The following is a 27,662-nucleotide window of genomic DNA, read 5'->3' on the forward strand; positions in this document are numbered from 1 at the left end:
CGTTATTTCAGAAGAAACACAGAGGATATATCATCACTACAAGCTCTGGATGTTTTTTTTTAGATTTTTTCAATATATATATATATATATATATACTTATAGTGGGGCAAAAAAGTATTTAGTCAGCCACCGATTGTGCAAGTTCTCCCACTTAAAATGATGACATAGGTACACTTCAACTGTGACAGACACAATGTGAAAAAAATCCAGGAATTCACATTGTAGGAATTTTAAAGAATTTATTTGTAAATTGTGGTGGAAAATAAGTATTTGGTCAATAACAAAAATTCAACTCCATACTTTGTAATATAACCTTTGTTGGCAATAACAGAGGTCAAACGATTACTATAGGTCCTTACCAGGTTAGGACACACAGTAGCTGGTATTTTGGCCCATTCCTCTATGCAGATTTTCTCGAGAGCAGTGATGTTTTGGGGCTGTCGCCGAGCAACACAGACTTTCAACTCCCTCCACAGATTTTCTTTGGGGTTGAGGTCTGGAGACTGGCTAGGCCACTCCAGGACTTTGAAATACTTCTTACAGAGCCACTCCTTTATTGCCCGGGCGGTGTGTTTGGGATTATTGTCATGCTAGAACACCCAGCCACATTTCATCTTCAAAGCTCTCACTGATGGAAGGATGTTTTGGCTCAAAATCTCACAATACATGGCCCCATTAATTTTTTCCTTAACACGGATCAGTCGTCCTGTCGTCTTATCAGAAAAACAGCCCCAAAGCATGATGTTTCCACCCCCATGCTTCACAGTAGGTATGGTGTTCTTGGGATGCAACTCAGTATTCTTCTTCCTCCAAACACAACGAGTTGAGTTTATACCAAAAAGTTGTATTTTGGTTTCATCTGACCACATGACATTCTCCCAATCCTCTGCTGTATCATCCATGTGTTCTCTGGCAAACTTCAGACGGGCCTGGACATGCACTGGTTTAAGCAGGGGGACGCGTCTGGCACTGCAGGTTTTGATTCTCTGTCGGCGTAGTGTGTTACTGATGGTAACTTTTGTTACTTTGGTCCCAGCTCTCTGCAGGTCATTCACTAGGTCCCTCCGTGTGGTTCTGGGTTTTTTGCTCACCGTTCTCATGATCATTTTGACCCCACGGGATGAGATCTTGCGTTGAGCCCCAGATCAGGGGAGATTATCAGTGGTCTTGTATGTCTTCCATTTTCTGATAGTTTCTCCCACAGTTGATTTTTTCACACCAAGCTGCTTGCCTATTGTAGATTCACTCTTCCCAGTCTGGTGCAGGTCTACAATTCTTTTCCTGGTGTCCTTTGACAGCTCTTTGGTCTTGGCCATAGTGGAGTTTGGAGTCTGACTGTTTGAGCCTGTGGACAGGTGTCTTTTATACAGATAACGAGTTCAAATAATTTCCATTAATACAGGTAACGAGTGGAGGACAGAAGAGCTTCTTAAAAAATAAGTTACAGGTCTGTGAGAGCCAGAGATCTTCCTTGTTCGAAGTGACCAAATACTTATTTTCCACCTTAATTTACAAATAATTTTTTTTAAATTCCTACAATGTAAATTCCTGGATTTTTTTTCACATTCTGTTTCTCACAGTTTAAGTGTACCTATGATGAAAATTACAGACCTCTGTCATCATTTTAAGTGGGAGAACTTGCACAATCGGTGGCTGACTAAATACTTTATTGCCCCACTGTGTGTATATATATATATATATATATATATATATATATATATATATATATATATATATATGTATATATATATATATATATATATATATATATATATATATATATATATATACACACACATATATAAATATATATATGTGTATATATGTATATTAGGGCTGGGCAACGATTAAAAATTTTAATCGAAGTTAATCGCACTATTTCTCCGATTAATCGCGATTAACTGCATTGTATACGCAAAGCCCAATAATGAATTCAAAAGTAGTGTGTAATGCACCTTTATTGGAATATTCTCCCACATGAACAAAAGCGCCAAAACATTTGTTGTGCAAACACAATTTAAATCAGTCCTTGTTAAACAGTAGCAGTTAAATAGCATATTTTATGAAAATCAACTCAAAAAATGTAAATACAAACATTTAAGCTTATTGCCACTGCCAGGGTATTTAAGTCATCCTGTTTGTTATGGAAAATAAATATAATCTACATACAAAAATCTCTGAGCCACAATCATAACATCCGAACAGGCAATTTCTGAGGTAACAGCAGAAACATTTTTTTTATCAGGGAGCTTATGTTTAAAAAACCTATATTATAGGTAGTGGGCTGTTTTAGGGAATTTTTGATCAAATTATCCGTAGTAGCAATATTAATAATGTTGTGTTTATTCTGCGTAGTGCACTTAAAAAATTATGACCATATCTAGGAATTGATATGATGGGAATTTTCCCATTGTTTGCTTGGTGCTTTGATAAACTGAACGCATATACATGGTACTATTTGGGATGTTATGAGCCAGGGAAAAAAAGAACTACCCTACCCAGCATGCAACAGGAGTGACGAGCATGCGCGGTAGCCCGGTATAGGTTGTGTCGCCATGACGGCATCTTGTATGTTGTGATATGCACGCTCTGAAAGCAAACGTTAAGAACTCAGCCAACACTCCTCGTCTGCATTATTCATAAATAGACAAACACATATACTCCGCTGCTTCACAGGCCGCTGGATGTAGCCGGCAAAGTATTCCCATGCTAGCTAGCCGGTCTAGCAAGCACGCGTCATTCAGTCCAAAACGTCCCGATCTATCCACATTCAGAATTGTCTGGTGGTCTTAAGTGATCCCGGAGTGCCCACGCTGTAAGCCAGCCATGAAATTTGCAGAATTGTCCGGTATTTTTGCCAAATGTTCCATCTTTACCAAGAGCCCCTCCACGCCGATGTACATCCGGGAGATGCCATCTTGTTAAGAAAAGGCGTTAACAAAATAAAAGCACGTAAACAACATACGCAAATGTGCAATAAAATAATTGTCGGCGTTAATAGATTGATGAGTTAACGCGTAATTAACGCATTAATTTGCCCACCCCTAATGTATATATATACATATATGTATATACATATAAGTATATACATATATGTATACACATAGATATATATATATACACATATACAGGTGCTGTTCATATTAGAATATCATGAAAAAGTTGATTTATTTCATTAATTATATTCAGAACATGAAACTTACATATTATATCAATTCATTACACAACGTGATATATTTGAAATGTTTATTTCTTTAAATTTTGATGATTAGTACTGACAATTACTGAAAATCCCAAATTCAGTATCTCAGAAAATTGGAATATTAGTTACGACTAGTACCAAAAAATATTTTTTAGAAATGTGGGCCAACTGAAAAGTATGAACATGGAAAGTTTCAGCATGTACGGCAATCAATACTTAGTTGCAGCTCCTTTTGCCTGAATTGCTGCAGCAATACGGCGTGGCATGGAGTCGACCAGTCTGTTGCACTCCTCAGGTGTTATGAGGGCCCAGGTTGCTTTAATAGTGGCCTTCAGCTCTTCAGGATTGTTAGGTCTGGCATCTCGCATCTTCTGCTTCACAATACCCCATAGGTTTTCTATGGGGTTAATGTCAGGTGAGTTTGCAGGCCAATCAAGAACAGGGATACCATGGTCCTTAAACCAGGTACTGGTAGATTTGTCACTGTTTGCAGGTGCCAAGTCATGTTGGAAAATGAAATCTTCACCTCCATAAAATTGGTCCGCGGCAGGCAGCATAAAGTGTTCTAAAACTTCCTGGTAGACTGCTGCATTGACCCTAGACTTCAGGAAACACCGTGGACCAACACCAGCAGATGACATGGCACCCCAGACCATTACCGATTGTGGAAATTTGACACTGGACTTCAGGCAATGTGGATTCTGTGCCTCTCCTGTCTTCCTCCGGACTCTGGTACCTTGATTTCCAAAGGAGATACAAAATTTACTTTCATCTGAAAACATAACTTTGGACCACTCAGTAGCAGTCCAGTCCTTTTTGTTTTGAGCCCAGACGAGACACTTTTGAGGTTGTCTCTTATTCAAGAGTGGCTTTACACAAGGAATGCGACAGCTGAAGCCCATATATCTTGCATACGTCGGTGGGTGGTGGTTCTTGAAGCACTGACTCCAGCTGCAGTCCACTCTTTGTGGATCTCCCCCACATTTTTGAATCGGTTTTGTTTGACAATCCTCTCCAGGGCGCGGTTATCCCTCTTGCTTGTACACTTTTTTATACCACATCTTTGTCTTCCCTTTGCTTCTCTATTAATGTCCTTTGACACAGAGCTCTGGGAACATCCAACCTCTTTGGCAATGACCTTTTGTGTCTTGCCCTCCTTCTTTAAAGTATCAATGGTCATCTTTTGGAAAGTTGTCAAGTCAGCAGTCTTCCCCTTGATTGTGCGTCATACAGAATCAAAACGAGAGACCATTTGAAGGTTTTTCCAGGTGTTTTGAGTTAGTTAGCTAATTAGAGTGTGGCACCATGTGTCTTCAATATCTGACCTTTTCACCATATTCTAATTTTGTGAGATGTTGAATTTAAGGTTTTCATTGGTTGTCAGCTATAATTATCTCCTTTTTGGCAAAAAACACTTGAAATGTATCAGCCTGTTTGGAATGAATGCATACATTCTACATACAATAAATCAACTTGTTCATGATATTCTAATAATATGACCAGCACCTGTATGTATATACACACACACACACACACACATATATATATATATATATATATATATATATATATATATATATATATATATATATATATATATATATATATATATATATATATATATATATATATATATATATATATATATATATATATATATATATATATATATATATATATATATATATATATATATATATATATATATATATATATATCAAGTTTGGGGCTGTTTTGTGGACGAAATGTCGTAGGCGATCTCTTATGATGACGTAGTTGCAACGGGCACGAGACAGGAGCCTCCCCCTGGCTTGGCAACTCGGTGAAATAAACATGACGTTGGTGACAATTACGACATTTAACATGAAGTAACCTTAAAATCACACCGCTCGATACATTGTGGAGGCTGTACGCTGTCTACGACATTCTTGGAAGCTGTAAGTAAAAGTTGAATGTGTGCGTTGATGCCTAACTAGCAGCCAAGAGTGGGTGGCTAATGTTAGCCGACTTGTAAGCTAATGGTAGCTAACGTTAGCCAGTCGAGTTGCAAATACGTCAAATGATTTAGAATCGCCGGTAAACGACTCGCAATTGCTGTCATTTGTCTTATGCAAAGATAATACAAATGACCAGATTAAGTACGTAATACGCTTGTAGCAATAGACATGTCAGGTCCATGTCGTCGTGCTAGCTAACAGGTGAACATTTCACCTGGCTAACATAATTTCTGACATTCCATCCATTTTTTTTACCGCTTGTCCCTTTCGGGTTTGCGGGGAGCGCTTGAGCCTATCTTAGCTGCATTCGGGCGGAAGGCGGGTTACACCCTGGACAAGTCGTCGCATATATGCCCAAAGGAGCAGTCAGACAAGCCATCACTTCGAATACCCTACTAACCCAGGTCTACTCTGTTTTAACAGCATTATATTCTCGAGTGGGGAAGGAGAAGAAGAAGGGAAGTTTGAGCTGAAATGCCATTGCTATTTCTGGAGCGGTTCCCATGGCCCAGTCTGCAGACATACACGGCGTTGACCGTGGCTCTGCTGGCTGGCAGCATCTTCAGCGCTTACACGACCGTGACAGACCCAGCCTTTGGGTCCTTGGAAGCGGACGAGACTCCAACCCCCACTGAAGTGGATCTAGATGACCTAAAAAATGATATTAGTAGCACAGGACTTGCAAGCACTGTCTTGTGGTATTTGGTCACTGACAGCCTCTTTGTATGGGTGAGCTCCTGTTCCCAAATTCATATTTTGGTTGGACATTTTCTTAATGTGATTCTTTCTCTTCCTATAGGTGTTAGTGAACACATTCTGCTGCTCTTTAATGTTAATCGCTAAAATGATCCAGTACGTGGTGTTTGGTCCACTCAGAGTCAGTGAGAAACAGGTTAGTTTGGTGCATCTCTGTTTGTTTATCAAACAGGACAATAGTCTTTCTAATATCTTCTTCCTTCCAACTTCTCAAGCACCTGAAAGACAAGTTCTGGAACTTCATTTTCTACAAGTTTATATTCATCTTTGGAGTGCTGAACGTGCAGACTGTAGATGAGGTGGTCATGTGGTGTCTGTGGTTCGCTGCGCTGGTATTTCTTCACCTTATGGTGCAGCTCTGCAAAGACCGATTTGAATATGTAAGTTTTTATACATCCCACCCGCACTTCTATTGACAAATATTGTGGACAGTCTACAACTGCAACACGGACCACACTTGATACTTTGTTTTCTGTCCCACATGCACGATACAATCTGATACAGGAGTGCGTCGCACTGTCCCGAGGTAAAAATGTATCAGTGACCCAACAGGCTGTCGCTATTATTAGAAGCTGAGTCCATCTCAGGCGTTAGGAGGAAACCTTTTGAAAAATGTCATTTAAAAAAAATATATTCAAGTGATCTTAAACAGTAGTTTACTTGTGACACATACAGTAAATGTGGTTCGACGAAGCTAGCTTAACTGTGAAGGAAAATTGTACTAATAATTGGCCTACACAAGAATCCCTACTTCAGAATATTACTGCCTCGGTACTTGTCGGAAGCTGGGGAAACCACATCGCATTAAACGCATTAGTCGGAACAAGACACGCTGACAAAAATGGAGCAATTTCTCCTGTATTAACTTCTTGGATAAAGAGATACATTTTATTCTAGGCAATACAGAAAACAGCAAGAAAATGGGGCTTCGCGGAAAAGTGGAAACTAAATCATTATGATACACCCGTCCAGAGTTTTTGTGATTGTTTTTGTCATTTCTAGCCGTGTATCCTCAAATGTTACAATATAATGACAATGACAAATCTGTGACTAAGAGTGTTTCCCACAGATTGCCAATGTATTTGTGACGGTGGGGCCAACGCTAGAGGTGTGGTGGGTGCTGATCATAAAATTTGCATAATTGGCATGTATGCATACATATTCTTTAAGAAGGCAATAAAATGTATACATAGTTAAAAACAAATTTTAATTAGTAGTAAATATATATTTTTCTCGTATTGTCTTCTGTTTTTCAATTGTTGCTTCTTATTTTAGTACTAAACAGGCTGCACTTTGTACACGTGTGGTTGATTGACATATATTATTCTGCCCTCCCTGAATGTTGGATTTTTGTTTTCCAAATATGTAAACAGTCTTTTAATTTAGAGATGAAGAAACAACTTGTTTGTTTCTTTGTAATTTTCCTGAAGGAACTCTCCTGACGGAATAAATAAAGTACTATCTCTCTATCTATCTATAATAGTTTCTACTATTAAGTTACTGTAAAACTAAGCAGACAAAGAAAAGTACATTAATATACATATGAACTCGGCACATACACCTAAGAATCGAGATAAATCAACATTAAAGTTTGTTATAAAAAAAAAAAAAAGCAATACAATGAATTATACAGAATGAAAGTTGGCTGTAATGCGGCTAGCTTAATGCTAACATACAATTGAACAGCTGCTTGACAGGCTAACGAAAGATAGCAGAGCGAACATGTACAAACTTTTATCAAATTAGATTTTAACAGAACAACATTGACATACAACAGAATGTGTATTTCTACTTATTGGCTTATATTCCCCAATTTGTAGAAACAAATACTGACTGCTAACTTTGTACTCCTCAACAAGTCTCATTCTCCTGCAGCAAGAAATTTAACTATTCCACCACAATAAGCTGCTTATTAGCGGAACTTTATTTGTTGTTGGGGTCTTGTTCACCTTGTACAAAGTTCCATTTCCCCCCCTCTCGTCTGGATGCCTTTGTTTGAAATTCTGGAAAAGACTGTTGTGCTACTGTCTTTTTTCTACTAACTTTGCGGCATGCAGTCACTTGTCCACATCTTTTGCTGCAAATCCAAACCACTGCTCACACTGAGGGAAAACGTGTGTGTGCTTTGTGTGTGAATGGCCGCTAAGGAAATGAGACAGAGGGTGGAAGCTTAACTCAATATGAAATAAAAAATCAATACAACTTAAAAAATAAATCATGAATGAAAAGGAGCTGAAAAAACTATAAACTTTTAGTATCTCTCCCTCATTCACACATATGTAACATTCGTCGTTCAACTCAGAAGAGTAGTGAGGCCATAATTCTATTTCAACACATACAACAAAAAAATAAACAAAAACATCAAATTACTCAGTACTATTTTTATATTTTCATGATTTTTTTTTTTTAAATACAAAAAGAAATTTAGATTTTGTTCGCCTTTAATTACAATGCATCTTTCCATTATCACTGCTCGAAATCGGGATTTATTAAAAATCTCTATTCCTTTAAAGTTATAATTACTTTCTCTTATTACAAATATGTTTTGAATGTTGTTTGGTAGAATATTGTTGTTTTTTACATGTTGTGCTATATCAGTTCATTAAATACATGTAACTGTTAAGTTATTGGGATTGTGAGTTCCCTGTATCTATATTCGCTAATGACTGTTACAGCTTTTTTCTGTAAAAGGAAGCTTGGATTTAAATGTTTTAATGGCACTACACTACACTTCAATGCAATATGTTTGATATGGCACAATCATTAGATTATACAAAATATACAATGCATTTTTATTATACAATTTTTAACCTTATGTAAAATAGCAATACTTTTAAATATTTAACCTTTTTGTAATTTATATGTGATTTTTATGACTTATTGTCATCAGTCATAACCAGTGTTGGGTTAGTCAGTGAAAACCAGTAACTAGTTACAGTTACTAGTTACTTTATTTCAAAAGTAACTCAGTTAATAACTCAGTTACTTACACCAAAAAGTAATGCGTTACTGTGGAATCTTAACTATTTAGTTACTTTTTTAAAGCTTTTTTTTAAGGCTCCCATTCATGCCCTTTTAGCCTTCATTTTAGTACTGTTATTGCACTGGAGAATACAATCTGTTGACCAACTTGACATGCATTTGCATCACTGAACTCTGCTAAGCAATGTGGTCTAAATACAGCAAACAAAGACAAAGATATGTTTCAAAGGGACAATTTATTTCAGGTCAGAACAAATAGACAAAACTATTTTAAATAGCTGCAACATAACATACATAAGTAACAAACAGCATAATAACAACATAGCTGTAAACTTGGCTTCGCCCAAGGAAGGCACACATGACAAACGCACGATTGTGAAATAAAATCATGTCTTCAGGAGAGCAACGCTGTACTGAAGCCCCAGAACACTACGCATTTCCCCAGTTTTAGTTTAACGATAAGGAAAGATTGGTCTGGCCCATTTGGATCCCTTTTTATGTTTGTAAACTTTTTAGTCTATACACTTAGAGTGATGTGATAATCAAACACTCTAGAAATCTAGAATGAAAGAGCAACAGTATATAAGACCAGTGTGTACCTTCAGTGCTAAATGATGTGCAGAGGCAGAGTTTGGAGTGTTTTCTTTAGCTCGCTTTCCATCGGAAAATGTTTTCCGTGCCATTTGTCGTGTGACGCCCGGTATTATGCTAATTAGCTGCCTGATATCGGGTGGCTCCACTGTAGAAATAGCTTGCATGTCTTCTAGCTCATATGCTGCTCTATCAATGTTATTCTGGATAGCAGTACTTCTGTTAAGATCCAGCCGCTGTTGCTTCGGTGGAGGTGGAAGTGAAGTGTGTCTCTCTTTACTAGCTTTGTCGAAGCATGTTGCTTTTGTAGTTGTTTCAGCAGATTTGAATTGCTGTCTTGGGCAGTAGGTAGAATCTTTGATCCAAGACACAACTTACATTTAACTAAAATGTTATTTTCTTTGTGCTCGACAAAAGAAAATTTGTGAGAATATCTCATTGTTAAGAAATTCGACTTCGGCTACGCAATGATGTCTTGTTAGTAAACACAGACACGCCCCCCACCCTCCACACACACACACACACACACACACACACACACACACACACACACACACACACACACACACACACAGCGCGCCTCTTCTCCCCCTTGTGACACAGGAAGATTCAGAAGGACGACACCGCAGCTCTCCAATAAAACACTCCGATTTTCTCAGATTCTAGCCCATACTACATAAAAAATAATATAAAATAACGCAGTAACGCATCATGTAGTAACGGTAACTGAGACTTAATATGAAAAATAACGCGTTAGACTACTAGTTTCCGCTGAAATTAACAGCGATACAGTAATGAGAATACACTAATGCGTTACTTTGGAATGCTCTAGTCCAGGGATGGGCAAACTTTTTGCCAGGAGGGCCACATTGGATTGTAAGATTTGACAGGGGTGCCGGGCCAGGAACAGATGGATGGAGTGTTTGTGTGAAATAATATAAATTACATGTAAAAGCCATTACGTGAGAGGATTTGGCCTACAAACATGTAACATATCATCATGAGTAGGCAGCAAGGCTCATTGTACAATTTTTTTTTCTTCCAAATCCATTAATTTCATTTGATTAACAATAAACACAGTAGAGAAATTCACAGTATAAATTAGATTTACTTGAATTGTGAGAGCGAAATTAATTGTCTCCTCTCTGAGCTGCTACCTTACCGTGGTAGAGGAGTTTGCGTGTCCCAATGATCCTAGGAGCTATGTTGTCTGGGGGTTTTCATGCCCCCTGGTAGGGTCTCCCAAGACAAACAGGTCCTAGGTGAGTGATCAGACAAAGAGCAGCTCAAAGACTTCTATGGAATTACAACGAAATGAACCCAGATTTCCCTCGCCCGGACGTGGGTCACCGGGGCCCCGCTCTGGAGCCAGGCCCGGAGTTGGGGCACGATGGCGAGCGCCTGGTGGTCGGGCCTGTTCCCATGGGGCCCGGCCGGGCACAGCCCGAAGAGGCAACGTGGGTCATCCCTCCAATGGGCTCACCACTCATAGGAGGGGCCATAGAGGTCGGGTGCATTGTGAGCTGGGCGGCAGCCGAAGGCAGGGCACTTGGCGGTCCGATCCTCGGCTACAGAAGCTAGCTCTTGGGACGTGGAACGTCACCTCACTGGGGGGGAAGGAGCCTGAGCTAGTGCGCGAGGTAGAGAAGTTCCGGCTGGATATAGTCGGACTCACCTCGACGCACAGCAAGGGCTCTGGAACCAGTTCTCTCGAGAGGGACTGGACCCTCTTCCACTCTGGCGTTGCCGGCAGTGAGAGGCGACGGGCTGGGGTGGCAATTCTGGTTGCCCCCCGGCTCAAAGCCTGTACGTTTGAGTTCAACCCAGTGGACGAGAGGGTAGCTTCCCTTCGCCTTCGGGTGGGGGGACGGGTCCTGACTGTTGTTTGTGCTTACGCACCAAACAGCAGTTCAGAATACCCACCCTTTTTGGGTACACTCGAGGGAGTACTGGAAAGTGCTCCTCCGGGTGATTCCCTTGTCCTACTGGGAGACTTCAACGCTCATGTTGGCAACGACAGTGAAACCTGGAGAGGCGTGATTGGGAAGAATGGTCGCCCGGATCTAAACCCGAGTGGTGTTTTGTTATTGGACTTTTGTGCTCGTCACAGTTTGTCGATAACAAACACCATGTTCAAACATAAGGGTGTCCATATGTGCACTTGGCACCAGGACACCCTAGGCCGCAGTTCCATGATCGACTTTGTAGTTGTGTCATCGGATTTGCGGCCTTATATTTTGGACACTCGGGTGAAGAGAGGGGCGGAGCTTTCTACCGATCACCACCTGGTGGTGAGTTGGCTGCGATGGTGGGGGAGGATGCCGGACAGACCTGGCAGGCCCAAGCGCATTGTGAGGGTCTGCTGGGAACGTCTGGCAGAGTCTCCTGTCAGAGAGAGTTTCAATTCACACCTCCGGGAGAACTTTGAACATGTCACGAGGGAGGTGCGGGACATTGAGTCCGAGTGGACCATGTTCCGAACCTCTATTGTCGAGGCGGCTGATTGGAGCTGTGGCCGCAAGGTTGTTGGTGCCTGTCGTGGCGGTAATCCCAGAACCCGTTGGTGGACACCAGCAGTGAGGGATGCCGTCAAGCTGAAGAAGGAGTCCTATCGGGTTCTTTTGGCTCATAGGACTCCGGAGGCAGTGGACGGGTACCGACGGGCCAAGCGGTGTGCAGCTTTAGCGGTCGCGGAGGCAAAAACTCGGACATGGGAAGAGTTCGGGGAAGCCATGGAAAACGACTTCCGGACGGCTTCGAAGCGATTCTGGACCACCTTACGGCGCCTCAGGAAGGGGAAGCAGTGCACTATCAACACCGTGTATGGTGCGGATGGTGTTCTGCTGACTTCGACTGCGGATGTTGTGGATCGGTGGAGGGAATACTTCGAAGACCTCCTCAATCCCACCAACACGTCTTTCTTTGAGGAAGCGGTGCCTGGGGAATCTGTAGTGGACTCTCCTATTTCTGGGGCTGAGGTCGCTGAGGTAGTTAAAAAGCTCCTCGGCGGCAAGGCCCCGGGGGTGGATGAGATCCGCCCGGAGTTCCTTAAGGCTCTGGATGCTGTGGGGCTGTCTTGGTTGACAAGACTCTGCAGCATCGCGTGGACATCGGGGGCGGTACCTCTGGATTGGCAGACCGGGGTGGTGGTCCCTCTCTTTAAGAAGGGGGACCGGAGGGTGTGTTCCAACTATCGTGGGATCACACTCCTCAGCCTTCCCGGTAAGGTTTATTCAGGTGTACTGGAGAGGAGGCTTCGCCGGATAGTCGAACCTCGGATTCAGGAGGAACAGTGTGGTTTTCGTCCTGGTCGTGGAACTGTGGACCAGCTCTATACTCTCGGCAGGGTTCTTGAGGGTGCATGGGAGTTTGCCCAACCAGTCTACATGTGCTTTGTGGACTTGGAGAAGGCATTCGACCGTGTCCCTCGGGAAGTCCTGTGGGGAGTGCTCAGAGAGTATGGGTATCGGAATGTCTTATTGTGGCAGTCCGCTCCCTGTATGATCAGTGTCAGAGCTTGGTCCGCATTGCTGGCAGTAAGTCGGACACGTTTCCAGTGAAGGTTGGACTCCGCCAAGGCTGTCCTTTGTCACCGATTCTGTTCATAACTTTTATGGACAGAATTTCTAGGCGCAGTCAAGGCGTTGAGGGGTTCCGGTTTGGTGGCCACGGGATTAGGTCTCTGCTTTTTGCAGCTGATGTAGTCCTGATGGCTTCATCTGGCCGGGATCTTCAGCTCTCACTGGATCGGTTCGCAGCCGAGTGTGAAGCGACCGGAATGAGAATCAGCACCTCCAAGTCCGAGTCCATGGTTCTCGCCCGGAAAAGGGTGGAGTGCCATCTCCGGGTTGGGGAGGAGACCCTGCCCCAAGTGGAGGAGTTCAAGTACCTAGGAGTCTTGTTCACGAGTGGGGGAAGAGTGGATCGTGAGATCGACAGGCGGATCGGTGCGGCGTCTTCAGTAATGCGGACGTTGTATCGATCCGTTGTGGTGAAGAAGGAGCTGAGCCGGAAGGCAAAGCTCTCAATTTACCGGTCGATCTACGTTCCCATCCTCACCTATGGTCATGAGCTTTGGGTCATGACCGAAAGGATAAGATCACGGGTACAAGCGGCCGAAATGAGTTTCCTCCGCCGGGTGGCGGGGCTCTCCCTTAGAGATAGGGTGAGAACCTCAACGTAAAGCCGCTGCTCCTCCACATCGAAAGGAGCCAGATGAGGTGGTTCGGGCATCTGGTCAGGATGCCACCCGAACGCCTCCCTAGGGATGTGTTTAGGGCACGTCCAGCTGGTAGGAGGCCACGGGGAAGACCCAGGACACGTTGGAAAGACTATGTCTCCCGGCTGGCCTGGGAACGCCTCGGGATCCCCCGGGAAGAGCTAGACGAAGTGGCTGGAGATAGGGAAGTCTGGGCTTCCCTGCTTAGGCTGCTGCCCCCGCGACCCGACCTCGGATAAGCGGAAGATGATGGATGGATGGATGGATACTTGAATTGTTAACATTTGATTATCACAGAATAACAGCAGAGAAACTCACAGTTTCAGTGGGAACAGTGTTGTTGATCTCCCTTTTCGGCCAATGCATCACAGTCTGGAGTGAATTTGGTTGTGGTAATTCCCAGGATAGCTCCGAGATGCTGGTCAGTTAACCTGGATCTGTGACGGGATTTGTTGATGATCATGACGCTGAATGTCTGCTCACAGACGAAGGTCGAGCCAGACAAAGTTAGCATCTTTTGTAGCAAAGTGGCGGCTGATATTGTACTCTTTGTAAACCGCGACAGTTTCTTGGCATACCAGACACACACAGCCTTTGATCGGACTTCAGTAAAAAAATATTTTGTTGTCCATTCTGCATTAAATACTCGGCACTCACTGTCCATTAAACAAGGTTTACAATAATAATATGAAATGTAATTCAATAATAGAATTTAAAGGGTGGCTCCTCCTTAATGATAGTCAAGCGCTGAAAACGCATACGGGAGGCAGAAAGAAGCCTTAACATTGATTAGAGTTTTTTGTAAAAAAAAAAAAATATATATATATATACATTTTTTTTTCAATAATTTGGACAAGTTCTGCGGGCCGGATTTAAAACTTTCAACGGGCCGTATACGGTTGCGGGCTGTAGTTTGCCCATTTCTGCGTTAGTCCCTAAACTGGTCATAACACCCAAATTATATGTTGTTCTTTGACTCTCAACTCCTTTGACATATATCGAGGGACGCACACTTTTATTACTACAAAAAAATTATAAAAGTATGATAAAATAGCAATAAAATCAGTTTATTGCGTAGGTCTATGGTGAACTGTCGCCATGTTTAAACTTGCCATATCATTATCGATGTGGGTTATTTTTTTGCTATAACTTTCTTTCATCATTCCTCCTCAGTGAGTTGTGTCACCGTTTGCATGTTCGGGGGGGGGGGGGCTGAGGTCGGAAAAGAAAAAAGATGCTAACATGGCAGACCCAAGCAGTGAAGTTAAATTGATACATTGGCATTGTTGAAATCAAAAGTGTGGACCCCCTTTGGGTTTTCCAATATTTGTGGGACAAAGCTGGATAAGGACTTTGCAGTGTGTAAGTTGTTTATGTTTCTCAACCCTACAGTATAAACCCACAGATACTGTACAGTATATTGTTGGTTATTAAGAGCGATATACCGCAGTATCGCCATACAGTACTGAGATTATTGCTATTGTGAACCATGTGTTGTATCCTGAGGTACTCTTGACCGTCCCTGCCATAATGTATGGCAATGTTTTTAGAACAATCAGACTTGAAAATATAAATAAACTTTTATAAGAAGAGTACATACTCGCTTGGTGGGATATGCAGTTTGTGGGGATGTTTTTAACAAGTTAAAGTCCTACTTTTAACCTTTCTATCTTTTTTTAATTTGTCGTCCCAGCTGTCATTCTCTCCCTCCACTCCCATGAACAGTCACGTGCGAGTGATGTGTCTCCTGGTCTCCCTTTTGCTGGACTGTTGTGGTCTGGCTGTGGTCTGTGGCCTGTTGGGGGCATCCCATGGTATGCACACACTGTCTTTCATGGCAGCAGAGGTAGGGACCAAGGCACACGCTTGGTTTGTGTAAATGCCTTGGTTGTTTTACAACTATTAATGACCTGTCTTTTTTTGTCTTGTCAGTGTCTGCTGGTGACCGTTCGCACAGGGCACGTCATTATGCGGTAAGTCCCCTTTAAAGCCTCTTTAAGGCATGCATCCACGTGCACACAGTAATGCACCATGAGATGATATGTCAGATTTAGATCCAGGTTTGGCGGAGATAATCCAAGCAGTATAATTTGTTTACAATAGCCTCTTTGTTCCACAGAGGCATTTTATTTGACACAAGTCAGAAGAACGGTCAATCATCACAAATTATCACACTGTTTTATGGCAGTAACTTTGTGAATTTTTAAATGTAAGTCTTTTTATAGCAATTATATAATAAACCTATTTTTATTTGAGTATTATTTAATTTTACATAGTGTTTTACCATCATTATTTCTCACCTACATACCCCTAACATCATGTTCAAGCATCTTCTGTGCATTTCTGTGCAGGTACTCCATACACCTGTGGGACCTGAACCATCCAGGGACATGGGAGAGTAAAGGAACTTATGTTTACTATACAGACTTCACTATGGAGCTGGCTATGCTCTTTCTAGACCTCATGCATCATATCCATATGCTGGTGAGACAGTGAATCGGCATGTCAGCAAAGTCTGTGAATACCTTTTTCTCGAGTGGTCAACATTATCTGTCAATATGTGTCACATCAGCTTTTCGGGAACATTTGGCTGTCCATGGCGAGTTTGGTCATCTTCATGCAGCTGCGTTATCTCTTCCACGAGGTCCAGCGCCGCATCCGTAGGCACAAGAACTACCTTCGTGTCATCAACAACATGGAGGCCAGGTGAAGGCAAATAAATGTAGATGTATTGTTCATTGATGCAAGTATAGCAGTTATAGTTGTTTCATAGTTAACATGCTTAATATTTTGTTAATCTTTGATACAGATTTGGTGTTGCGACTGCAGAGGAGCTGGCAGCTAATGATGATGATTGTGCCATTTGCTGGGATACCATGTTGACAGCACGCAAACTTCCCTGTGGTCACCTCTTCCATAAGTAAGTAATTCATTAAAATGATTTTAAAGCTGTTTTGCATGGGATTATTTACTTGTTTTTCAATCAGGTATTTGCTTTTTAGTAGAAGACTATAAGACAACATACTTGAATGCATTTTAATTGTTTGCTGGGTGAAACGGAACATTTTAAGAGTTTTCTCTTGTTTGAATTTGGAAAATTTTCAAAGCTGATTGCATCTAACCTGATACTTTATTTATTTTTTGTCACTCGACTGACAGAGGCGGTTATTAGCTTAGTTGATATAATAACCTCCATTGTGCCAAATAAACTGCATTCTTTGGTATCTTATTTTTCATTTTCATGTATTATTATCACTGCAGGAAAAGGCTAAAAAAAGAGCTTCAAGAAGTCTAGATTTTTATTTTTATGTTTACAATTTCAGAAATAACGTCCTGGACACAGGGCGACTTTGAGGGAAAAAAACAAAGGATTAAAATGAAAAGTACATATTAGTTTTTACTTATATTTAGGTATTGTGTACTATTGACTGTATTTTGATTAGGGCGGGGCTATATGGCCTTTTATTATTATCTAAATATTTTTAGGCCATGTCACGATACACTATATATATCTCTATTTTGCCTTAACCTTGAATTAACACTTGATGCATATAATCACACCAGTATGATGATTCTATGTGTCCACATTAAAATATTCTTGTTCATACTGCATTAATACATGATAATTTTAAGCATTCATGTAGAGAGGGAAATCACAACTACCATATTTCCTTGAATAGCCGCCGGGCATGTAATATGCGCCTGCCTCAATTTACGGCCAGGTAAAACTCGCTTCCCTAATTTAAAAGCACATGCTTACTTATACCGCCAGGTCAAATTTGTGATGTCACGAGTGACCCTTCCCCTACTGTCATTTCAATTCGGCGGAGGAGTTTATATTTGCTCTCACTGTGTGTAAACCAGGGGTCTTGTTCCACAGCCACACAGATCACACTAATGGTTGCGATACAAAACAACTTCAACACTCCCACCACCACGCGCCACACTCCGCGAACCCACATTAAACGATGACAAACACACTTGTGGAGAACATACGCCCTGCAACACACCACAAACGCAACACAACACCCACCCACAATGCAATGCATCCACGACTCCCGGCTACACCGTCGATACCCCCCCCTCCCCTCCGTGCGTTGGTTGAGGTGGGCGGGGTTGGGGGGCGCGTGTATAATAGCCCTGCATCACGGATACACGGCACTATGGGTAATCCCTATGCCGCGCCTATAATGTGCCACAGAGCGAATGCTCTCCAGAAATGTGCTTGGTGAGGGTTCACAGAGTGCGGTGCACGCACACTAGTAAGAGCCCCAAAGCCGTCCACATCACAACCATCAGTGTAAAAGGTATGGCTGTTGACCAAGTATGCATTGCAATCTCTTATAAGCAGCAGCTACATGCATGTGTCCGGCCGGCACGTAGACAGCATGGTTTAAAAGTGATTGCGATGACATGCTGTACAGCAGTGATCCCCAACCACCGAGCCGCAGACGCAGGATGATAATAATAATAATTATTATTATTATTATTTTTTTTAATCACACTCAATTTTTTACTGCATGCCATTGGTAAGAGCAGGGGTGAGAAGAGGTTTTAAATTAATTAGCGCCCCGGCGGCTATTCAAGGAAATACGGTAAGTTGGTTTACCAAAACTGTATTTATTAAGCAGTTATCAAGCAGTGGCACAAACATTCATGTATTTCAAAACAGAAAGTGCAAGATTGTCAGAGACATTTTAAAACAAACTATGAGTGTACTTTTGTGGATGATGTCACTGAGATGACATTTCAAAACAACACAAAACTAAAGTGCACTTTTTGTCCAGAACGCCACTACAATAGTTTAAAACAAATAAAGTGTGACATCATGCACAAAAGTGCACAAGATATTTCAATAACTGTCAAATAAAAATTAGCTGCATACTAGGAAAGCAAATATTGTATGTCCTTCACTATGTGGTAGGTTACTCCGGACGTTATCTCCTTCTGTTGTTGACTATTTTTTCATACGGTCTTGATCTGGAAATGAAAGACGCCAGGCTCAATTGGGTCAGTGGTTGCTTAGTAGTTCTGCTACTTTTTGTAGCAACGCTTTTCCTGCCTACTTGACATATTACGATTGTCTGTTCGACATCTTCCCGCTTGAAGCCAAACCACCCCCAGACGATGGACCCGTGCTGTTTTTCTTGGGAATTAATTATTCTTCCTTCATTTGTTACCCGATTCGCACCTTCTGTCTCTCGTATTATCACTTGCACCACTGCGCTACCTCTTTGCTCCGCGGGGGTATATGACGTTGCACATGCGACAGTATGTGACGTATGTAACAAGGTGTGCTTGTTTTATTTCTCTGTGAGAAGGAGAGACAAGAAAGAGTGAGAAACGCCTGAAGTGTAATGATCGTAGCTAAAAGCAACTGCATGAGAACGTATACTCACGATATACCGTAGTCATTTTCTATATCGAACAGAGACCAACCCGCAATATATCGAGTATATTCGATATATCGCCCAGGCCTAATTGTAATCAAAATATTGTATGTGATAAAAGACCATAAGGATAAGTATTGTGTTGATATTGTTATTGTTAGTAGTACTCATAGGTAATACATGTGATTGTTATTGATATAGGGCGATTTAACTCATGGAAGATTGGAATCAAAATCTGCAAATAATTTAAATATTTTGTTGGCTGTAAATCATTTGCCAAAGCAACAAGTAGCCTTATAGCTCTTAAATTCAAATCAAGAAAGTAATATTTTTCATAATATAGCTAGGCATTGCATGAACTACAATAATAGAACATACCGTAATGGTAAACAGGAAAGAGAAAATGATCAGGCGTGAGGAGCACATTTTACATGAAAATGTTGAAAATCTTTGTAAAGTCTACATCCTGAAAAACATTTTTCACATATTTAATAATAAAAACAGGTGTCTTTGTGTATGTGGTCTTATGCACGGTGTGCTTTTGCAGCTCTTGTTTGCGATCTTGGCTGGAGCAAGACACGTCGTGCCCCACGTGTCGCACTTCCCTGAACATTAGCGGGGAAAATGACCAGGCGAGAAGCCAGCAGCAGGGAGCGGGCATGGAAGACAACGGGGTCCCAACTGGAGCAGCTGCAGATGCAAGACCTCATATGAGTCAACACAACCACTTCTTTCACTTTGATGGTCTGGTCTACATGCAGAAAACAGTTTTTTTTTCCCACAGTGTGTTAAGCTAGTAAGAATAAAAAGGCATTCTCTCCATCACAGGGTCTCGTATTGCTAGCTGGCTTCCCAGTTTCTCAGTAGAAGTGATGCACACAACCAACATCTTAGGAATTGCTCAGGCTAACAACTCTCAACTGACAGCAATGGTGAGTTTATAATTTATTTTAACAAATATTTTGATTTTTCTTAATTAAGTTACGTGCTCTTTAAATCAAGTAGATTATTTTTCTGATCCTTTGGCTGTGTACCTTTTAGGAAAGTACAGGTACATTGTGAACCAAACCGTCCACAGTGTACATAAAGTTTTCATGGTTCGCTGAGAGTGATAGCAACTTTATTGTCTGTTTTGCTGTCTATTATGCTGCTATTATGCTCTGCACCCATCAGGCCCATCAGATCCAGGAGATGTTTCCTCAGGTACCCTCTTACCTGGTCATGCAAGACCTTCAGCTGACCCGCTCTGTGGAGGTCACCACGGACAACATCCTGGAGGGTCGTATCCAGGTGCCTTTCCCTCCACCTGCACAGGTCCATGCAACCTTACTGAACATTGCACTTGTTTATTAATAATTTAAATAATGAAATAAGAATATAAACCTTACATTTTTCTTCTACTTGCTCAGGCCTTAGAGCGCAACCCATTGCAGGTGACTCATGCAGAGCAGGCAGGGCCCAGTGGAGCCGCTGAGGTGCTCAGCGAGCCTGACAACATGGAAGCCCGAGGCAGTCGCTTCTCCAAGTCAGCCGAAGAGAGGCAGAAGATGTTGAATCAACGGAAAGAGGACATGGTCCAGCAGGCACGCAGGTTGGTGTTATGTCCGAGAGGGTATAAGTGCAATCTCCTAAGGTCACAGACAAAGCTTTATGACCTGCCATAAAATGAAGAAGAAGTTTGAGCTGCTTCTGTATTGCCTTTGAGGCCATGTCCACCAGAATACGGATATTTAAAAAAACGCATATACAGGGTTAAAAAAATATCCATCCACATGAGTGTAGTTTAAAAACAGTCAACACACGCTGTCATGCATATTTGGTCTAATCAGAAACCCGGAAAAGCAGCATCAGCTGACTTAGTGTCATTACACCTCTGTTAATATAATGTTTATTGGACACAAGGGATTTGAACAATTTAATCTAATTTTTCTCCTAAAATAGATCCATCCAATCTTGATAAAACTAGAGTAAAATGTTCACCTATCTGCATTGCATCTTTGAAATGAACTTAAACTATAACCAAGACAAACGATCGATCACTTGCGCTGTGAGCTGTGTTAACACAAACTGCACTGCACACTCTTATCTACGAGGGTCAGAGGGAATATTGCACAACAAATCAATGATAGAAGTGACAAACTTTCCATTCAAATTATACCGTGTTTGTTGACAAGGTCATATAGCCATGGAAGCACATGCAATCTATTTATTGGGCAGAGGTAACATAAACCTGTGAAAGATTCAAAAGAGCTGTCGTCATCTACCTGCTAAGCTAACAAAAACAGCTCAAGCAAGACTACTTAGTGGACTTGCTGACATCACACGTCACGACGCAACAGGCACCGCCTTTTAAAAGGCACATACTCAGATGCACACACTGCTGTCATATATATGAAACTTATCTCAACTGCTTTGTGCCTGATATTTGAATTTTATTTTGTAAGTAACACATTAATTGATTTCCCTAGTAATTAATTACATTCATTAAAGGAGTAATTCTGTCACTAATTTAATTATGTTTTTGGTAAAGTAACGAGTAACTACAATTATTGACTTTTTAAAAGTGATTTTCATAACACAGCTTGTCACACAGCATCATGAAGCAGTATGTAAGGGTTCCTGACCAACATATTTGTGTTCATGTTCTATATTAATTTTCACCTATAAAAACACCATTGTTAAAGGTCCTTTAATTTAATGTTGCTGCTAATATTTAAACATGTCCTCTTAAACCGGGGCACTTTATTTCACATTTTGTTCTTTTGTGTTTTGTTAAATGAAGTATTGAGCATAGCTAAATATTTTTATAAAGAAGATTGGAGATTATATGTGACTTCTCTTATTATTTTTGAGGCTTTCTTTTTTCTTATCTTAAAACACAGCCTAAACGGGAACTGCCTATCGTTGACAACCATTACGAGACATTACGATGGATGGATTTTTTTTTTAATGCATTGTAAATATTAAATCAAATTTGATCAAAAGTCTGCTTACAATGGAGCTTAGGGGAGCTGTTCAATTCTGCCTTTTGAGACCCTAAAAACATCCAAAAACCTCCATTAGGGGTTTTATATACATTATTTAACTATATATGTAATGTAGTAACGAGCAAAATTATAAAAATATTAAATGTTTACCTATTTGATCGTTTTAAGCATACACAACGGATACATTTCAAAAGCGCCTCTCGACCTTTGCTTTTTTTTTCTTCATCACAGATTTCTGCTCACTGCAGACTTTGAGAGCCAACAAAAATAATAAAACATCACTGATTGTACAATATATGCTGTCATTAGGATGCCGACTGCTAGGATGTTCATATATTCCTATTTAGATGAATGTCTCATAGTCCTCGAGTGGAAACAGGTTGGAGGGTGGGGGCAGAACAAGCGATTTTTGTGTTGTGTTCTCGCCAGTTTCGGGTCCTAAATGGTTGTCAAAGTATACCAACTATCTGAATACGTTCTCAGCCTTCTTCTGTCCAGGTGAGGTACATGATTTATTATTTAGAATAAACCTCCAGGGACCAAGGAAGCGAGGAAACAGCCGACCACTTGATGATGGAAACATAGGGACACACCGTGGTGATCACGTCGCCGCTATAGTTTGTCTGCGTTAGCACTTGTAATAACAATATCACTTATACTTGGTTAATATTCAAGGCTCAAAAAGTAAATGGAATATTGTTGGCACTTCTTGAATGGTTATTTATCTGATTATATGGGTAGAACAGTGGAGCTCCCGTTGGGTCTGCTCTAAGCAGACATTTGTTTACGTTTCTTTAATATTTAGAATGCTTTTATGTATTTTTTTATTCAACTGTTGTCATATCTTTCAAAATGATTGTGAAGGAGAGGCAAAATTCCCCAAAAAGTGCAGTTCCATTTTATGTTGGGATCCTATCATAAAAAAACTACTTTTCTTACCTGTTGGTACTTGTTTTTGTGTATTTGGGGTCTCCATCAGTTCTGAAAATTAGAACACAAGGCATGGTGGAGATATTTAGTTATGTCAACTAATATTTCTATTTATGGGCTAGTTTATGAGCCAAACTATATCCAGATAGGAGTTTTGATCCATATCACCCAGCCCTACACTTAGCAATTGTGCTAGCACAGAGATGTTCTCTGTATTTAATTGAGTGTTACACAGTGTTTCCCCCAGAAAATGTCTTAGTTTGGGTGGTGACTCCAGGATGAGGGGACAGAGGAAGGGGGTGGGTGGGTGTTAGAATCGGTGTAACTCGGTTTGTCGCTATCACGTCTCCACCTCGTCACTGCCACCACAGCCTCGGGGGGCATTAGAGTACAGACTGGTGACGTAGGCTGGCTTCATCGCGTGAAGAATTCTGCAACTTTTGGTTGTTTTCCACTCCATTTACTGAATGGCGATATACGATATATATCTCGATATTTTTTCCGTAAAGTAAAAACATAACAGTCCTAGTTACCTGACATACTAAAATAATGACTCACAAAGAGAAATTAATGACTTACTGTAAGTTAGCATTTGAAAAAAAATAGTTAAAAGTGGGGCCACATGCTGACATATGCTCAACTAATCATGCTTAATTACAGTATTTGGGAAGCCTGCAGATGATTTTTATTATGTGTTATATTTTTTATCAACATATGATAGCAAGGGACTCTGCAATTAAAAAAATCTTATTTTTCTTCTACTTCTACTTCTACTACTTCTTCTACTGTACTTCTACTACTTCTTTTACTTCTACTTCTTGTCTTTTAAACTATATTTAAAGTTGAGTTTTGGTAGTACAATACATACTCATGTGTTCAAATGAATGAATAATCGTGTTATCATTTGTGATTACAATTAAGACTTAGACAAACTTTAATGATCCAGAAGGGAAATTGTTCCACACAGTAGATCAGTTACAAATAATGGAAAGTATATGCAGGTTTAAAATAGACTAAAAGCATATAGGATATATGCTGACATATTATATCATATGTTTATATCATATATGTAATAAATAACAATTACCATGTACAATATTACAGAATATGTATAAAATAGAGAGTGAATCCAGTAGAAAATGGACATTATAAACAAAGAGAAGTAGCTAACATAGAAGGTGTCAGGTAATAGACATAATCTATTGCTGTATGGCGAGTGATTATACAGCTGGATGGACTGCTGAATGAAGGAGTTCTTGAATCGAACACTGTGGAAACGAAACTGAAGGAGCTCAATATCAATCAAAAATAATCTTTATTATTATTTTTTCCATAATCGTCTAACCCTTCCATTTAGCCTGGACATAGATGATTATCACTCTGAAACTTTTACAGTACATCAGGATAGTTTCTTTGTTATTGTTGCGGTGTAGATTTTGTTAGATTTGTATTCATTTTGTCCACTGATTGTCACGTTTTCTGTATTGTTCGGAGTAGTTTGGACAGACATTTACACTACTTTTGCAACAAGCTCCTTTTGCAGTTCTCTAATCTTAATCCTATTGTTCTTCATTGAGATGCTCACCCAGCAGAGTTTTGTACTACAAACCCCGTTTCCATATGAGTTGTGAAATTGTGTTAGATGTAAAAATAAACGGAATACAATGATTTGCAAATCATTTTCAACCCATATTCAATTGAATGCACTACAAAGACAAGATATTTGATGTTCAAACTCTTAAACTTAATTTTTTGGGGGGAAATTAACTTAAAATGTCATGGCTGCAACAAGTGCCAAAGTAGTTGGGAAAGGGCATGTTCACCACTGTGTTTCATCACCTTTTCTTTTAACAACACTCAATAAACATTTGAGAACTGAGAAAACTAATTTTTGAAGCTTTGAAAGTGGAATTCTTTCCCATTCTTGTTTTATGTAGAGCTTCAGTCGTTCAACAGTCTGGGGTCTCCGCTGTCGTATTTTACGCTTCATAATGCGCCACACATTTTCGATGGGAGACAGGACTGGGCTGCAGGCGGGCCAGGAAAGTACCCGCACTCTTTTTTTTACAAAGCCACGCTGTTGTAACACATGTTGAATGTGGCTTGGCATTGTCTTGCTGAAATAAGCAGGGGCGTCCATGAAAAAGATGGTGCTTAGAGGGCATCATATGTTAGGCGGTATAGCTCTGTTGGTAGAGTGGCCGTGCCAGCAACTTGAGGGTTGCAGGTTCAATTCCCGCTTGTGCCATCCTAGTCACTGCCGTTGCACGACACTTTACCCACCTGCTCCCAGTGCCACCCACACTGGTTTAAATGTAACTTAGATATTGGGTGTCACTATGTAAAGCGCTTTGAGTCACTTGAGAAAAGCGCTATATAAATATAATTCACTTCACTTCACTTGTTCCAAAACCTGTATGTACCTTTCAGTATTAATGGTGCCTTCACAGATGTGTAAGTTACCCATGCCTTGGACACTAATGCACCCCCATACCATCACAGATGCTGGCTTTTGAACTTTGCGTCGATAACAGTCTGGATGGTCCGGATGACACGATGTCGAATATTTCCCCCAAAAATTTGAAATGTGGACTCGTCAGACCACAGAACACTTTTCCACTTTGCATCAGTCCATCTTAGATGATCTCGGGCCCAGAGAAGCCGGCGCCGTTTCTGGATGTTTTTGATAAATGGCTTTCGTTTTGCATAGTAGAGCTTTAACTTGCACTTACAGATGTAGCGATGAACTGTATTTAGTGACAGTGGTTTTCTGAAGTGTTCCTGAGCCCATGTGGTGATATCCTTTCGAGATTGATGTCGGTTTTTAATACAGTGCTGTCTGAGGGATCGAAGGTCATGGTCGTTCAATGTTGGTTTCCGGCCATGCCACTTATGTGGAGTGATTTCTCCAGATTCTCTGAACCATTTGATGATATTATGGACCGTAGATGTTGAAATCCTTAAATTTCTTGCAATTGCACTTTGAGAAACGCTCTTAAACTGTTTGACTGACTATTTGCTCACGCAGTTGTGGACAAAGGAGTGTACCTTGCCCCATCCTTTCCTGTGAAAGACTGAGCATTTTTTGGGAAGCTGTTTTTATACCCAATCATGGCACCCACCCACCTGTTCCCAATTATTATCCTGCACACCTGTGGGATGTTCCAAATAAGTATTTGAGGAGCATTCCTCAACTTTATCAGTATTTATTGCCACCTTTTTCAACTTCTTTGTCACGTGTTGCTGGCATCAAATTCTAAAGTTAATGATTATTTGCAAAAAAAAAATGTTTATCAGTTTGTACATCAAATATGTTGTCGTTGTAGCATATACAACTGAATATGGGTTGAAAATTATTTGCAAATCATTGTATTACGTTAATATTTACATCTAACACAGTTTCCCAACTCATATGAAAACTGGGTTTGTATTTGATTCAGTCTTTACTATTGGACTTTCTTAAGTGTACCACTTTAATGTGTTTTGCATCCACTCCTCTATGACCTTACTTGTAGAAGATATCTGACAAAGAGTCCAGAGGATCAGGATGAGGATGTTCCTGGACTGGAGGAAGAGGAGGCGTACTCTTTCCCAAGTCTTGACTCCACAACGCTGCGACGTAGAGCCATGGCGGCAGCTGCAGAGAGACGCATGCAACAAGACACTGCACCTTAAAAACACAGATAGAAACCTCAGCGTCCACTACAAGGCATGGCAGTGTTTTTTTGTTTTTTTTTTAATCCTCCATTCGTTGTACAGCGATGGTCATCGCATATTCAAACAATAATTAAAAGACCATTGCAAACACAGCCTTTGGACTGGTTTGCCTTGCCAGAATAAGGATGGACTATCAAGACGGGCCTCTGTGTCACTTTTACAGCTAAACTTCTCTAAGCATTGAGTACCCTGCCTGTGCTAGCCAATGCTCTTCGTGTACGTGCCAGACTTGGGCTTGACAGTAAACCAGGTTGTGTGCCAGCTGACATAAAAAAGAGCATGTTTTGCTTTCACAAGAACCTTTTCTTGAGATGTTTGGGTTCTTCATTTTCTTTTTTAGGATTCTAGTGTGTTTTTGTTTGCATTTGCTCTCCACCTGCAGTCTGGTTGGGAAAAAGAACACATCTGTAATAGTGTGTTATTTTCTGGATTCCAACTGTCAACTAAGTAGGCAAGAATTACAATACCATTTTTTTCCTTCTTACCCTTGTGTAAGAGAATGTCACTTTAGTATTAATCAGCCTTTCAGTCAAACGAATGTTTTTATTTCTGCAAACAAAAGTATTCCAACCCAAGCAGGTTGAGGTGTATGCAGTGCATAATTTAACCAGCAGGGGAGTATAGGAGCCATGTACATTTTCTTTTCCAGTAGTCTAGACAACAAAGGGGAAGTATTCAATTTTGTAAAAGATGTGATGGGTGTATTTCCTTCAGTTACTCTCTGTGAATAAGAACATATTTTACAATGAGCCTTTCGTGTCCCACATTTGTTTCCAATCATTTCACATGTTTCACAAGTTCCCGTTGTCTTTGTCAAATTGTTCTTGGACAATGGGTTCTTTGGGTTTAGTTTTTGGATCCTTTGGCTAGTCCAGTGAAACACGTACCAGC

General features: G+C 40.8%; 1 protein-coding gene across 1 annotated transcript; it reads left to right on the forward strand.

Moving 5' to 3' along the window:
• Positions 1-4,954: 4,954 nt before the first annotated feature.
• On the forward strand, positions 4,955-27,520 carry LOC133537593 (E3 ubiquitin-protein ligase AMFR-like). Its single transcript, XM_061878751.1, has 14 exons — positions 4,955-5,139; positions 5,623-5,928; positions 5,999-6,091; positions 6,171-6,335; positions 15,441-15,593; positions 15,680-15,720; positions 16,099-16,231; positions 16,320-16,453; positions 16,557-16,667; positions 19,685-19,881; positions 19,966-20,069; positions 20,311-20,451; positions 20,547-20,728; positions 26,570-27,520. The coding sequence occupies exons 2-14, from the start codon at positions 5,674-5,676 to the stop codon at positions 26,727-26,729; spliced, it is 1,869 nt and encodes a 622-aa protein (XP_061734735.1). The 5' UTR covers positions 4,955-5,139; positions 5,623-5,673; the 3' UTR covers positions 26,730-27,520.
• Positions 27,521-27,662: the final 142 nt, after the last annotated feature.

The sequence above is a fragment of the Nerophis ophidion genome, linkage group LG02 (genome assembly GCF_033978795.1).
Source record: "Nerophis ophidion isolate RoL-2023_Sa linkage group LG02, RoL_Noph_v1.0, whole genome shotgun sequence".
Classification (NCBI taxonomy): Eukaryota; Metazoa; Chordata; class Actinopteri; order Syngnathiformes; family Syngnathidae; genus Nerophis; species Nerophis ophidion.

Excerpts from the sequence above, each read along its gene's own strand:
- LOC133537593 (XM_061878751.1), top strand. The coding sequence starts at position 5,674 with ATGCCATTGCTATTTCTGGAGCGGTTCCCATGGCCCAGTCTGCAGACA. Across the intron at positions 16,232-16,319 it reads TGCATCATATCCATATGCTG|CTTTTCGGGAACATTTGGCT; the intron begins GTGAGACAGTGA and ends GTGTCACATCAG. Across the intron at positions 20,729-26,569 it reads ATGGTCCAGCAGGCACGCAG|AAGATATCTGACAAAGAGTC; the intron begins GTTGGTGTTATG and ends CCTTACTTGTAG.